This window comes from Andrena cerasifolii, chromosome 9 (genome assembly GCF_050908995.1).
Source record: "Andrena cerasifolii isolate SP2316 chromosome 9, iyAndCera1_principal, whole genome shotgun sequence".
NCBI classification, from domain to species: Eukaryota; Metazoa; Arthropoda; class Insecta; order Hymenoptera; family Andrenidae; genus Andrena; species Andrena cerasifolii.
The window spans coordinates 15177855-15191304 of record NC_135126.1 but is presented as its reverse complement, the minus strand read 5'-3'; the positions used below and the strand labels follow the sequence as shown (position 1 = coordinate 15191304).

The 13450-nt window shown below is 43.5% G+C and overlaps 1 protein-coding gene across 2 annotated transcripts in view; it reads left to right on the top strand.

Annotated features, from left to right (window-relative positions):
• LOC143373454 (semaphorin-1A) overlaps positions 1-13450 on the top strand; it is a 446461-nt gene that overhangs the window by 50136 nt on the left and 382875 nt on the right. For both annotated transcript variants that reach the window (XM_076820736.1, XM_076820735.1), the window contains exon 2: positions 3099-3278. In XM_076820736.1, the coding sequence (XP_076676851.1) occupies positions 3182-3278 (97 nt within the window). In that variant the 5' untranslated portion in view covers positions 3099-3181. The remainder of the gene's footprint in view (positions 1-3098; positions 3279-13450) is intronic.

The window sequence follows — 13450 nt, the reverse complement described above, 5'->3', positions numbered from 1 at the left end:
TCTAACTCGAGTTCGAGTCAAGATGTTCCGCGCAAAAAGTAGACGCGATAGGTACGTAGGTAGGTACTCTGTTTCGTTGTGTAACGAGATCTCCGGTCATTTCTGATGCGTACAATGACGATCTGATCAGTGAACGTGATGTTCCAAATAGTTTCAAGAAACACGGACGCAATGATTTTAATCTACTGGATGAATATCGAAACATATTAGTAAGAACAGATCGATGGGTTATTTATTACACACTCGCCAGAAGCCAATTCCCAAAGGAGGCATCAGCCCCTGGTTTCCCGTAAGTCGACGCAGCGCCCTTCTTTCGAAGCAAAAAGAGCAGAGATAAGGACTGGATTATTTACAAGTGAAAAACACTGTTCCGAACGAAAGCAGCCCGAGGAAAGCCTGGAGGAGGAACGAGCGCCGTCGCGTCTACGTCCTGATTTCCAAGTGGATGCAGTTCGACGCGGTTAAATTGAATTTGAGTCTCTTGATCTTCGGATAGATTCGCGTCGAAGAATCTAATTACGCTAATAGAATTTGTATGAGAGGCAAGTTGAAAAACGCATGGTTATCGATCCTCGCAGCGATCGATGCCGAATCCTTCGCGTCTCGGGATGCAACACGGGCAAGGAGGTGGACGTGAACCGCAGCTGCAGTCTACGGGGCTGAATTTTAAGTGTCTGAAGACGGGAAGGCGAGCGGAACGAAGTTCTACAATGTACATCCACGGAAGACGATGTTGGCGGCGGTTATACACAGTGTGCCGTTAAATTGTGGCGCAAGTGAGGTGGGTAGATTCGCAGGCTCAAAATAAGTCGAAATGATAGAATAAATGTTTGTTGCGCGAAGCTTCACTTTCCAGAGAAATGACTTGGCAAATCAATTGAGTACCTACGCATGCACCTGACTGATATGTTACGTAACAGCTTTCACAAAAAGACTGTTTCCCTTTACAAAAATGTTGGAACTAATTAAATTGATTAAGAGGGAACCCGTGTCATTGACAGAAATCAAGGTTCTCTTGGGGAATTTTTTGTAAGGAAATTATACGTGCAATCTTTCCAAAACTTTCGGGGTATATTATTGTGTATTTCAAGAAGTGAACAAACATTTTGTTGACATAAAAATAACACGGTAATTCCAACTGGCGCAAGTGTCTCGGTGCGGAAGTTGTTCAACTGCGTGCAGTTTAGGGTAGTAGCCTGAAACCAAAGAACCAAATAGTTGTATTTTAATAAAATTACGACATGAATGCACATCAATCTAGAGTAATATTATTAAATTTAATAAGTTTTATTGCACAGTTAACTTGACATTTTTTAGTGAAAAACGCAACTACATTTTCAAACACGCGCCGTTATCGTAATTTTCATTTTTGAATGCCGATCGAGGCCCATCCGTAGTGTCATTTTATTAGAAACGCAAAACTATTTGGGTTTTTGGTTTTAGGCCACTAGGACGGACCCTTGACTGCCCGGAGTTGAACAACTTCCGCACCGAGGTCGCTCCGAAACACTTGCGCCGGTTGGAATTACCGCGTTATGTTTATATAAAAAAATGTTTGTTTAGTTCTTGAAATATTCGGTACTCGCCGCAAATACCCATGCATTCGCCGACTGTATAAACTTATCTTTCCTCAACGCGATGTAAAATAGTCATGGCTCAATAAATTTGTACGTTATCAAGATTCACTGAAATACTTCTACGCTAGACGTTGCTCAAGTGACGTTGCAACCATAGTACATCTTCCTACACATGCTTGGCTACAGAATCAGTTCATTACCAACGCATGTCAGCACTTACTTCAGAAGATGTTACGAGAGGCGATATTAAGTGCCAGGCGATAATAGATGCACTTACCCTGTTGACAGTAAAAACATGTTACGTAAAATATCAGCGAGCAGCATGCGCACTCAATCGATTTTCAGTCATTTTTGTGAAAAGTGAAGCTACGCACGGCAAAAAGTTATTCCGCAATTTCGATTTATTTGGAGCCACAGAATCTACATCGCATCACTTGTGCCACGATTTACGGGCCGCGGTGAATATGGAGCTCCACCCAGTGGGTGGCTTTTATACACGTGTACGTGCGATTTTCCACCTAATCGCGGACGTATTCGAAGTCATAGCAGCAGGACAAATAGAAGCTGCAGCTGTCGACCTCTCTGCATAATGCATGCCATCGTCGCGTCTTGTTCATCGTCGTCGTCGTCGTCGCAGCGCTTCGTTCTTACCGCTGGGTCCTCCTCCGTTCCTTCGTTAGCCTTTTATCTTACCTGCTACCCTCCTTCTCCACCACCCCCTCGACCTCCCTCATCAGCCGTTCTGTGCAAGAAGTCGCGCATATATAAGTTGCCCACGAAAAAGGAACTAAGGCGCTCGCAGTTCTACTTGCGCCACTGTCGTCCCCCTTGTTAAGAGCCAGCGAGATTTAAGAAAATGTCTGCATTTTTAACGCGACCACGCGCGAAACTTTCCCTCCGGCCAACGGCGGGCAAACTTTTCCTGATTATCGGGGCGCCGCGGCGTGGCGGTGAATCTCTGAGGATGTGCAGAACGATCATGCCGGAGTATTGCTTATGTTCGAACTGAGGTGTTTAGATTTGTGGTCGGGCCAAAAGGGGAGTGGTAATGGTGGTCTGATGGATCCTTGAGGTTCCAGGGAGTGATTAGTCTTTGATTAGAATGGTATTGGATGAGATGCATTCATTGAATTGTTTGCAGCAGTGGATTTGGTTTAGAAAGAACGGAACCTTTTAATGGCTTGTATAACTCGATTGGACGAATTATCGAGATCCACTTAATCGAATTTATTGCCTCTGTGATGGTTGGAAACGGGGTTGCACTTGGGTCTGTAAATTTCCTGTTCCTCTATTCTTATTGACCAGTGTAACCGATAGATTCTCTTATCCCCTACAAATTGAAGTTTCAACAATTCTCACGCGCGATTTGTTAAAACTGTAAGTTGCCAAATGGTAGCCTTAATTAAAAGAAGTAACTTTTGTCTGGAAATTTTCTTTCTATCTCTAAGAAGCGCGCGCTGATGAGTGTTGAATGTGTCAGAATGAAAGTATTAATATTGACGATTGGATTGTTTGTTGCAGGAATGACGATCGGAGCGGCGATGACGAGGATCGACAGCTACCGCTGATTCACAAGATACCCTGCAGGGCCACTTGCTTCCAAGATGAGCACGTCGCTGCGAATTTTGGCGCTAATCAGCTTAGCTGCGCAAAACGTGGCTTGGCCGCAAGATCCCGTTCCTAGGCTGCACGTCAAACATCGTGAGTAACGCTTCATCGATCGAAAACATTATCGCCGCATAATTCCTTGCACTTCGTGTCTGGCTGAAAAACGAGTCACGCTCTTCTGTGTCTCGTTATAATTGCGTATTCTACGATTTTCAACTGCACATTTCGGAATCTCGTAATTTTAAATTAAATTAGGTGGAAGACACGTACGCAAGGAGGAGCAATAATTCTGTTCGGAATTGAGACGTTCTTAAACTGAAAGTGAGAATATGAATATTGGATGCTATGTTTTGTAAATTAAACATATCCCTTAATTAGTCCGAATGGATATGGAAAGTTGATTTAAATAGCTTGTATTTCGATGCTAGTTTTGTTCCTCGTCCATGTGGGCATTTAATAGATTCGATCTTTCCTTTTCTCGCACACTGTATAATGTGCATTCAGCAAATGAAAGTAATGTCGTATCATCTGGCTGATGGACTAGTTTTTGTACTATTCCTAATAAGTTTTTATCGTACTTCCACGTGACCAATGCTTCCGCGCTAAGTGAAATGTATTATGATGTTTTTTTAAGACGTATGGATACGTGTCTGACATTAATGTGACTCATTCTACTCGCAGAACCATTTTTTCTGCGAATCGTGTGCTCTGTATTTCACGGTTGCGAGAGATTAAAAGATACGACAATTCCTTTGAGGAATACTGAAAAGGTCGTGTCTTTAATGTAGATGAACTCTCATTGGGGTTTTTCGAATGTTTTAGAAATGGTCCATATGACTAGAGGCTCAAGTATATCGTGCCAACAATCGTAAAACACATAATTAGCAATTCATAATTTTTTAAAAGTGAGTTCAGTTGATAACGAGAAGCCCTATGTACCAAATAAATAAACATTAATTAATTTTAATCCTCGCTTGTTGGATACGGGGTCTATTTATGTTACTTACGTGACAATCCACGCCAAAATCGATCATTTTTTGCGTTCGATGCAAGGGATTTTAATGAAACTGAAATATGATGTAATCCACGCGAAATTAGGGGGGGTTTCAGTCATCGGTTTGCTGATTTCCAGGTTGTTAAAGAAATACAGACCGTCAAAGTTCGCAAGTCTTGCCTATTTTCGTAAAACTTGGACAACCTGTATTTGCTAAACAAATTCGAAATCAGACAGACGATGACTTAAACCCATATTAATTTCTCATCAACTACACCATATCTCAGTTTCATCAAAATCCTCCACACGAAGTGCAGAAAATAATCGATTTACGTAGGTCGATTACGAATGATTTTTTTTACTTCGTACTATACAAAAACAAGCATTGTACATTATAACAAAATCAGAAGCTAATAGGAAAGCTTAATCGAAAACGTGTATGAATGAAATTAAATACACTACGAGTCAAATTGCAAACCATGGTATAAGCTTTAATAATACTTGTCTGCTTAACACGGGTTTTTTCTTCATTTAATATAGCTTTCTTGTTTAAACGATATTTCTGAGCCCCGTATTCGACGCAAAGCAAGCTGTCTGCTTATCGAGAAAGTGTATAGCTTAGCCGGAGAAAAAGCGCGCGCCCTTTAAGCACGACAAAAAAGGGCGGCGAAAATTCCGCCGCGTTTTTGCCGTCTCGTTTAATGATAATGCGTCACCGAATTCGGTACGTCGCTCGCTTTCCGCGAGGGAATTCGATAAAGCGAAGCCACACTCTCGCCGCGGCATTTTACACGTGTATCGAATCAGCAAATTGCTTCCGGCCGACGTTGCAGTATATATGCGCGTATTAAATTAAGATTAACAAAATTAGTGGATCGAGAGGGTGCCAGCCGCATTTTACGCGACCGCGCATTCATTCCGCGTCATTAACTCTGATACTTGGTAGACTTTGCGCGATAATCGCGGCCCATTCACCCCGTCCGTTCGGAACGAGTCGTCCCGACGGTTTTTCGGCTGCTCGACACGCTTTTAGCTCGCGAGCCCAGCCCCCGCGCTTCTCGGCGTCGTATTGTCCGAAGTAAAATTAAACCCGTCGATTAAGAGCCGCGTCTCCCGCGCTCGCAGCTCTCCCATTGAATTCCGATTCCACTTCATTACGATGACGCGCGAGCAGATGATCGAGGGAACAATGGGGGGGGGGGGCAAATTTCACGGCAAGTTTGATAAGAAAAGGATGCCTCGACCTCTCGACTCGTCCGCTTCCTTTGTCCCGTCGGATCTAATTCTCCTTCGACCGTGGAGAAGACGAAACGCTGGATAACGATAACCAGCCGACTGATAGCGAATAAAATTGGCCGCGGGACGCGCATCGACAGTTGATTCCCCGCGTTGGTCCCCCGTCCTCCGTTAGATGCTCGCGCGGCGGCCACGCAGCCAGAACAATAGCGAGGGGTTTCGCGCGAATTCACCGATAAGAAAAAGTTAGTTGGCTCCTCGAACCCCTTTCACGCGGCAAATTTAATTTCCCCCCCCCCCCACCTCCGTGCGAGATAAAGTGCCCGTGGTGATAGGAAACGCGCGTCTAGCCGCGCCGTTCGGAATGAAACGATCCGTGCGCGCAAGCGAACCGAAGGTTGTCGCCCCTGTGTGAATCGAGAACGGCCAGGGCGCACTTTACCTTGAAGAGCTTGCGAGAGAGCGAGAGAGGTCTGCAGAGTGGTGACGTACATACAATACCGTTCAAAAGTTTGGGCACACAAGTCGACGAGGGCACTCCTCAATTTTGTACTCGCAGTAGAATGGTGACGGAATCGAGCAGTCTCGCGTGCTTCCTTTTCAGTCGTGTCCTGGAAGTAAAACTGATGAAGCTTGTGGAATAAAATGTGGAAGAAATTGATGCGTCACGTGCTTGTATCCAAATTAAGAAACTTGAAGAAAATGGAGTTCAATAATTTTGATTAGGAGACGCTTACATGGAGATGGAAAGGTGTAAGTTAAGTTGTAGTGGCTACTGGAAGTTTATTTGATAATTTTGTTGTTACAAATGTTCTTCTTCTTCGGATATTCATCTTAGTTGTTGATTAAGGCTTTTCTCCCTTGGCTGTTATAAATATTCTCTTGATTGTGGTTCTTGGTCTCTGATACCATTAGCTAATTTATTTCTTAGCAATTGCGTGGTATAGGGATCTGGTAATGACAGAAATTGAATTGTCCGAAGGACCCTTTTCCTCTCATTCCTTTTTCTGCGCTTTCTGCAAAGCTGGGTAGTATGTTTGGTACCTTTCATTTCCAATTAGCTACAATCCGGAGCTACTACCACATTTCCTTTGAGTATCTCTCACTATTCCCCTTTGTTTCGAGTTTCATCGGTTCACCAATGTCCTCAGTTCCCTAAAAAAAAAAAGAAACATCTTTTCCTCCATGCTTTGTCGCGAGTACAATCCCATTTAATCGTGATATGACTCGACGTAGGAAACTTCGCCTGTCTGAATAAAGAACTTGAAATTTCGAATCCAGTTTTTCGAAATAACTCGAACGCTCTCCACTGTCGACTCTCCGCGCAGCGTTCTCGCCTCCACAATACTGATGTCTCATATTACTCTCAAGTGCTCCGCACTGCTGTCGTGACCCCCATTCTGTAATTACTCTCCTGCGGACTAACCATCCCACTTCTAATCTCATCACTCAGATTTCAACCTACAATCCTCCACTCGCGACACCTCGAAGCCTCATTCCCTCATCAAGCTACCCCCTTCCAATAAGACCTGGCACCCCTATAAACCAATCAAAAGGAGAACACACCCAAAGAACAGCAAACAATATCCAGCCAACTTTCAAAACTACAAACTCGTCGCAGAATCGCGAACTCCTCACAGAGTGACACCAGTAACTTCCAAATCCATCCAAAATTCATCCCCCCTCGGCAGAAAGTGAATCAGACGGCCCAAGAGCAGGGAAATCATTTGATAATGGTGCGAAGATCGAGGCACGGCAAATTTAGCGGACGCCTGCGTTGCGTGCTCGTCCACGGAATGCAAATGTGCTTTGGCAGCGAAACTTTTGAGGGGTAGTGTATACACGTCGATTTCGTCGCCGTCCTCCTCGTTGTCGGCCGTATTCCGTCGATTCAAAGGCTTTTCCGCGCGACGTGAGCACCCTTTCGACCGCACCTGTGGATTTGGCCGTCGTGGTGCAGGCTCCAGCACTGCCTAAGCACAGCACAGCGTATCGGCGCCGTTCTACCGGATACCGGTCTCCTTAGTCGAGCTGGGACGGCCGGGGTAAACGGGGAGAGATAGGGGATGAGAAAGAAGGAAACGGAGGGTGGGAAGCAGGCGCGTAGGGGGGAACGAAGATAAATTAGACGTGGCTTGGATAAAGATTTCTATTACTGGTAGCTGGTCTTTCTATCTAGCCACCTCGCCATGCAAAAGTAAGGACAACCCCCGCGAGCAGGAGTGGCGGAGGAATTTATTCGAGTTTTTATTGGGCACGCTGGGCGGGGGTGAATGTAAAGCAGCAGTTTCGTCGTTGATCGAGGGAAAACCTTACTTTCACTTTGGGCTTTATGGACTCTGGGGTGAATTGTTTAGGGGGTGTAGGTGGGGTGGAAAAGGACGTCCTTCTTTGGAGGGAAGGAGCACGTTGCGCGCTGCTTGAAATGGAGTGACGCCTCTGAGCGCTGTGTTCAACACTGTTTTTGTTGTTGAGGGTATTTTTGGTGAACGTCTAGGTTTGTGGCTGGAGGTTTTGAAGTTTCGGGTGTCTTAGCGAGCGATGGAGGCATTTAGGTAAGCGCTTGCTTAATTATTTTGCGAAAGTGTCCAGGGTGAGTCACGTAATGGTGGACTTTGAAATATTTCTGTTCCTCTTGGTGATACAGAGTAAGTTCGAAGAATGTTCGATTCGAAAGAACGTGTGATATGATAAGTATGATAAGTATCTTTCTTCTTTTCTTGAATGAAACTTAAGGCGAATGGACTTATTACTAGGTGTGCAAGGATGTATGTACATACTTAGAAATGAATATTTTTTTGTGAGACATTCAGTGTGTTGGTATTTCTGTTTTAATATCATAAAAAAAAACGGCAGGACAGTACGGAACACGACTAAAACCGAAAAGTTAGCGAAGTGGTGTCCCACTCGCAAAAAAATGGAGTCGAAGGTTGGAGAGAATGAAGTCGAAAGAGGGGAGGGCGATAAGAGGATAGAACAATACCAGGGAAAGGCGCGAGCGGGGGAGCAGAGAGGGGGTGGGTTGGACGGTGTTTAACGACCTTTCGAAATCCGTGGGCGAATCTGCCTGGGAGCTTTTGACACGGATCAAATATTGGCGTGTGTCGTGTCGATGGACGCGGTAGCCGCGTTGGTCCGCTTTGGTAAATCCTATTGAGTATTCAATTACGCCAGGAACGGCGGCGGTACATACGTAGTTGGCCTGGCTCTAGCCTCGGTTCAGATGAAATTGGACGGTCGTGTGCCGTACAAATCCATGGCACACGATCATTCGCCCCGCGCTCTCGGTTGCTCCCGGCCGATTGTGTACGTATTATGGAAATGCGTGTGGCAGCGGATGCGCGACAGTCTAGATTCTAGATAGAGGGTAGACGGAATTTAGGATCTCTCTTTCAGCCCGGAGCTGCTTCAGGGCGCAGCCGAGGCCGGGAACACGTGGACGGGCCGATAAAAGCCGAATCATACGGTCCTTTGTACTTGGAATACGGCCTGGCCTCCTTGGGCGCGCGCAGAAACCCTGCATTTGCATAGAAAGCAAATTCCACGGTAGCTATGGCAGAAATTACAAGCAGTTGCTGGATATTTCGCGGAGGGAACCTGCTGCCACGGGGAAACACGGCTGGACGGAGGGTGAGGTCGCTGGAAATTACCGCTCGGTACCTAAAGATTTGGGCATGGAGGAGCTGAATGGGGAGGTTTGCGATTCTAAATTTCGACTGATCGGTATTTTGGTCGTGATGGATGCCTGCGTTTGGATAGACTCGTGGCAAAGCTGTACAATCATTGAACTTAGATTTCTTTGTATTTAAATGAACTGTAGCCAGTGGATACCAAGCGCGATACGAGCAAGTGTGTGGAACTGAGAGTTGCCTCGGTGACGTCTGAGTGCCTTTTCGCGTAGGACACTTCTCTTGCTTAGGGTTTGTATTTTATATGTAGGTACTGAACTTGATAACTTGGTAGAAAAAGCACTGGTTCAAAAGAGGATAGAGATAACTATTATACAAATTCGATACAAAATCGTATTCATTAATTTCTACGACGTCAGTTCCCCATGTAGGCATGTGACTATCAGCCACCTTTCTCGGACGAGGCATCGTGCCCAAGAGAAGAAGCATGCGTTGCGCAACAGAGGAAGTAAGCTCAGCGTAATTTTTCGAAATTGAAAAGCATCTATTCAACGATCCAGTGTATGGGTCTCAAGCTGATCAGCCATAGAGCGCATTGGCAACGCTTTGGTTATATGCATAGAGCCATATGCGCATTGATAGCGCGAATCGGGCGTAATAATATGTCGGTATGTAGGTTAGCCATTGCATCGCAACGACGGAAGCCGTACACTTGACTGGCTTTTGTCAAGAGTAAGCTCGTTAGGACTGAGAAGAACTTTGTTAAGCTTCGAGAACGCGATGCCATCGACGGTTGCGCGAACGTGCAGGTGTTGCAACGAATCCACGCCTGCATAGGACGACTGTGTATATTCAGCAGCACAGCCATTCCCAATGATCACGATCTGCAACCACCTCGTCGAGTCTCGACCCAAAATAACTTTGATCCTTTTGTTGTTACACTTACAGTTACACATTCATTGTTGGCCACCCTGCTTTGTGTCGATTTTCCTGCGATCTTTGGATCAATATTTTAAACACACCCCATACTTCTACGAGAAAGCTTAATCACTTCGTTAGTTCTATTTCTTCCTATTTTCTTGGAAACCTGTTACCTATACGGTAGCGAGAAAATTTGTGAAGTTTCTTTGATTGAAGTATTCTCGAATATTGTTTCCTAGGGTGTTGATGTCTTCAAGTTCTGTTCTTCGGTAGAATAATGTTGCGAGGTAATAGATGGTAATCAGAGGGTGTAATTAATTGTCTACTTTAATGGAGGTTCGTTTCTCTTCAAGTCAGACTTATTATGGGACTTGCTGCACCCATATTTGCAGTTTCGACTTGCATACATCCCTTGAATTACGAATTTTGTGGTGCTGCTAAAACTCTTCTAATCCCTTCACTCAAAATTTCTCTGTCTAATGGCTTCAGACCACTTCCTGCAAGCGCAGGATGACACCTTTCACCTGAACACCACGAATATTGTACCCAGCATTCCTTGCCATGGCATCACTTTGAAACTGGTGCATCACGAGACGTCGAGGATTATTTATATTTTATTAATTTCCGAGGTGCAGAGTATCCCTTGTCAGCCTTGTTAGATTCTCAGTTTTCAATCTGGTCGTCGCGATGGTACGATACAATTGAATATTACAGGTATGGGAGGGATAGAAAAAGTAAAAGCAAACAGTAGCCGATGGTATGGAGTTTCAGCAAAAAGAGAGAATCATTAATGTGACGGAGAGAAAGAATCGTGGCAATCATTTGGAGGAAATGGAAGTGCATCAGAATCAGAGTTTACGTGCTTAATTGGTATCAGTGTTCTATATGTGGGACGATCGGAGTATCATTTTGAATGATGTCGGGCTTTCACGCAATTAAGTAAGCTGCGAATGACCTGTTGCCTTATTTGCAATTGCGTCCTCACCAGTTTGCATAAACATCGATGGAAATAACAAGCTGCAGAGAAAAACGTAGGTTGAAATATGATCCATGCACGCACCAGCTACATTTGCATTTGATTTCGTTGAAAATGAAGCTTCTCATAATGGATTCTGTTCCGTTCGCTGGACTTCTTTTTTATTTAATTTTGAAGGAAATTATAATCGATTTTATGGATAGCTAAATGAATTACGAAGCGTTTAGATAATTATGGATTCAAGATTCACTTATTTTCGTAATTCTTCTTTTCATTAATGGTGGAATGTTAAGAAGTGAAACGTTGAATAGTCTTCTGAGTGAAAACAAAGTTTCTTTGGTTGCTTTTTAATTGCGAGTTTGCTTCTTCGACGGAATTTATATAAATCACTGTTGGATCCTAATTTTCTTTAAGCTTACATGAGTGTAAAATTAATGCTGTCGGAGTCAGTTAGTTTGTGTTTGGCAAACAAAGTGTTGTGCTCGCGTGATGTTGCAAATTTATGACGGTATTACGGTCGTTAATCATTGATACGTTCATCAATGCAAACTCCGTCGCGGTATTAATACATGCCCACGGCAAGTCAAACTATTATCAAGCTAACAGAACCATCTTCAAACGTAATTTCAAGGGTGGCTCTACCAACATCTGGTAATTATACTAAGAAAATACAGGTATCTGGGACATTGTTTCAAAACAATTTTGTGTATCCAAAATAACGAAGAAGTTAATCTATACTTCAAAATATTTTAAGCGAAAAACGAAGTTCTCCTAGATGCTGTTAGAATTAATAAAAAATTGTAACGAAGTAAAAATAAGATGATAAGACAGAGGATGTTCTACAAAGTGATTTCAGAGAGTTAGGAGCACGTAGACGTTTCAAATTATTTAAATCAGATTATACCTATGTTACGTACCTATATTTGCAGAGCAAACCTGTTGAAATAATTTATGATTGTTCCAATAACAGATGTCACTTATCTTTATTACTCACGATTTGCATTAGCCTAGAGGTAATAAGACTAATAAGGATTATCATCCATTACATCCAACACTCTCTTGTTATTTTCCATATATCTGTGTTCACCATTGTTTTGGTGTGATTTCAAATTTCTATCTAATTAGATTTAACAGTGTGACAAATATGCAGTATAAAGTGTAAAAATCTCGCAATTAAAGGGAAGTATATTATCTACGTGACTGACTATAGAACAGAGAATCACACATTCCTCTAATGGGGTTAATTCGCAATTCTACGTTAAGACGTCAGCTGTCATAGGGGTTACCAACAACTCCCACTTCTAATTATACAATTCTTCCGAATACTTGCAATGCACGAACGTTTGGATTTACAAATTTCCGAATACCATTAGAATATCACTATCGCAAAAAATAATACAGTATATTAGCTGCATCAGTAAACAACCTGTTATTCTCACTTTCGACAATATTTTCGTGTATTTCAATAGTTGTATAATAAATGCTTAGTTCTAGATTTTTCATTTTCTTTATCATTATCTAAAAAAAAAAAAATCCAAAGGTAGCTGCTGTTTTTAGAATGCAAAGCGATGTAACCCCTTAATACAAAGTGATGCCTCTGTATTTCATTTTGAGAGCCGTCAGGTGTTTCTGCTAAACCCTGTATATACACATGGTGGCATGACGCACGGTCGAAACGCAACTCGAGCATTCATCTTTGTTATCCACGGCCATGGCCGCGCCGATGGCTGAGGTGGTGAGCTGAAAACACCTCGAATCACTTTCGAAAGTTGCACCCTCGAGTGGAATGGAATCAGCTTTGCCCGCACGCGTATCTATCTAACAGATCTTTCTGCACGCATTCCTGGAATGCTTTCCGCGGGAAATGGCGCAAGGAGCCGTATTTTAAAAGCGTAAGGTTGCGGGGCCACGGTTTATGTGGGTTACACAGGTGCTTATTCCGATGCAATTCGGCTCGGTGCATACGAAACGTTGGACAGAACAGGTAGTCCGCTTCCATTAACTGTTCCTTGTGTTTAGCGAGCGTAACGGCCTCGTTGCGTAGTATCTCTGTTTATTTATAGGCGAAATCCCGGCACAATGGCACGGGCGGGGTTTTCATAATTATCGTCCGTCAGAATTTCGGCGATTCATTTTCGGGGGTGCCACGTGTGACTTGGAGATGCTGGGAGGAAACGCGCGGTCTTTTGTTCTCGCAGTAGGGGGCTAAGCACAGATTTTAATAAATTTTTGTGAGCAGAAATGGCGAAAGTAAGTGAATTTAATATTTAATAGTTTACGAGATGTTTAACCCTCAGACCATGGATATGGACATACAGGGCGCGTTTTGAGCTACAGTTTTATTGATACAAACCTCAGAATAAGTTCTCATTTTATATTCCGATATTGCTATGATTCGCTGTCCTTATATTCTTCAAGAAGGTGGGTCAAATGGACCCGGAAACTGATAGAACTCGAATCTTCTTTCTAGCGAAATAATAGATTAGCTGGGGGGATTGAAGCATTGTGA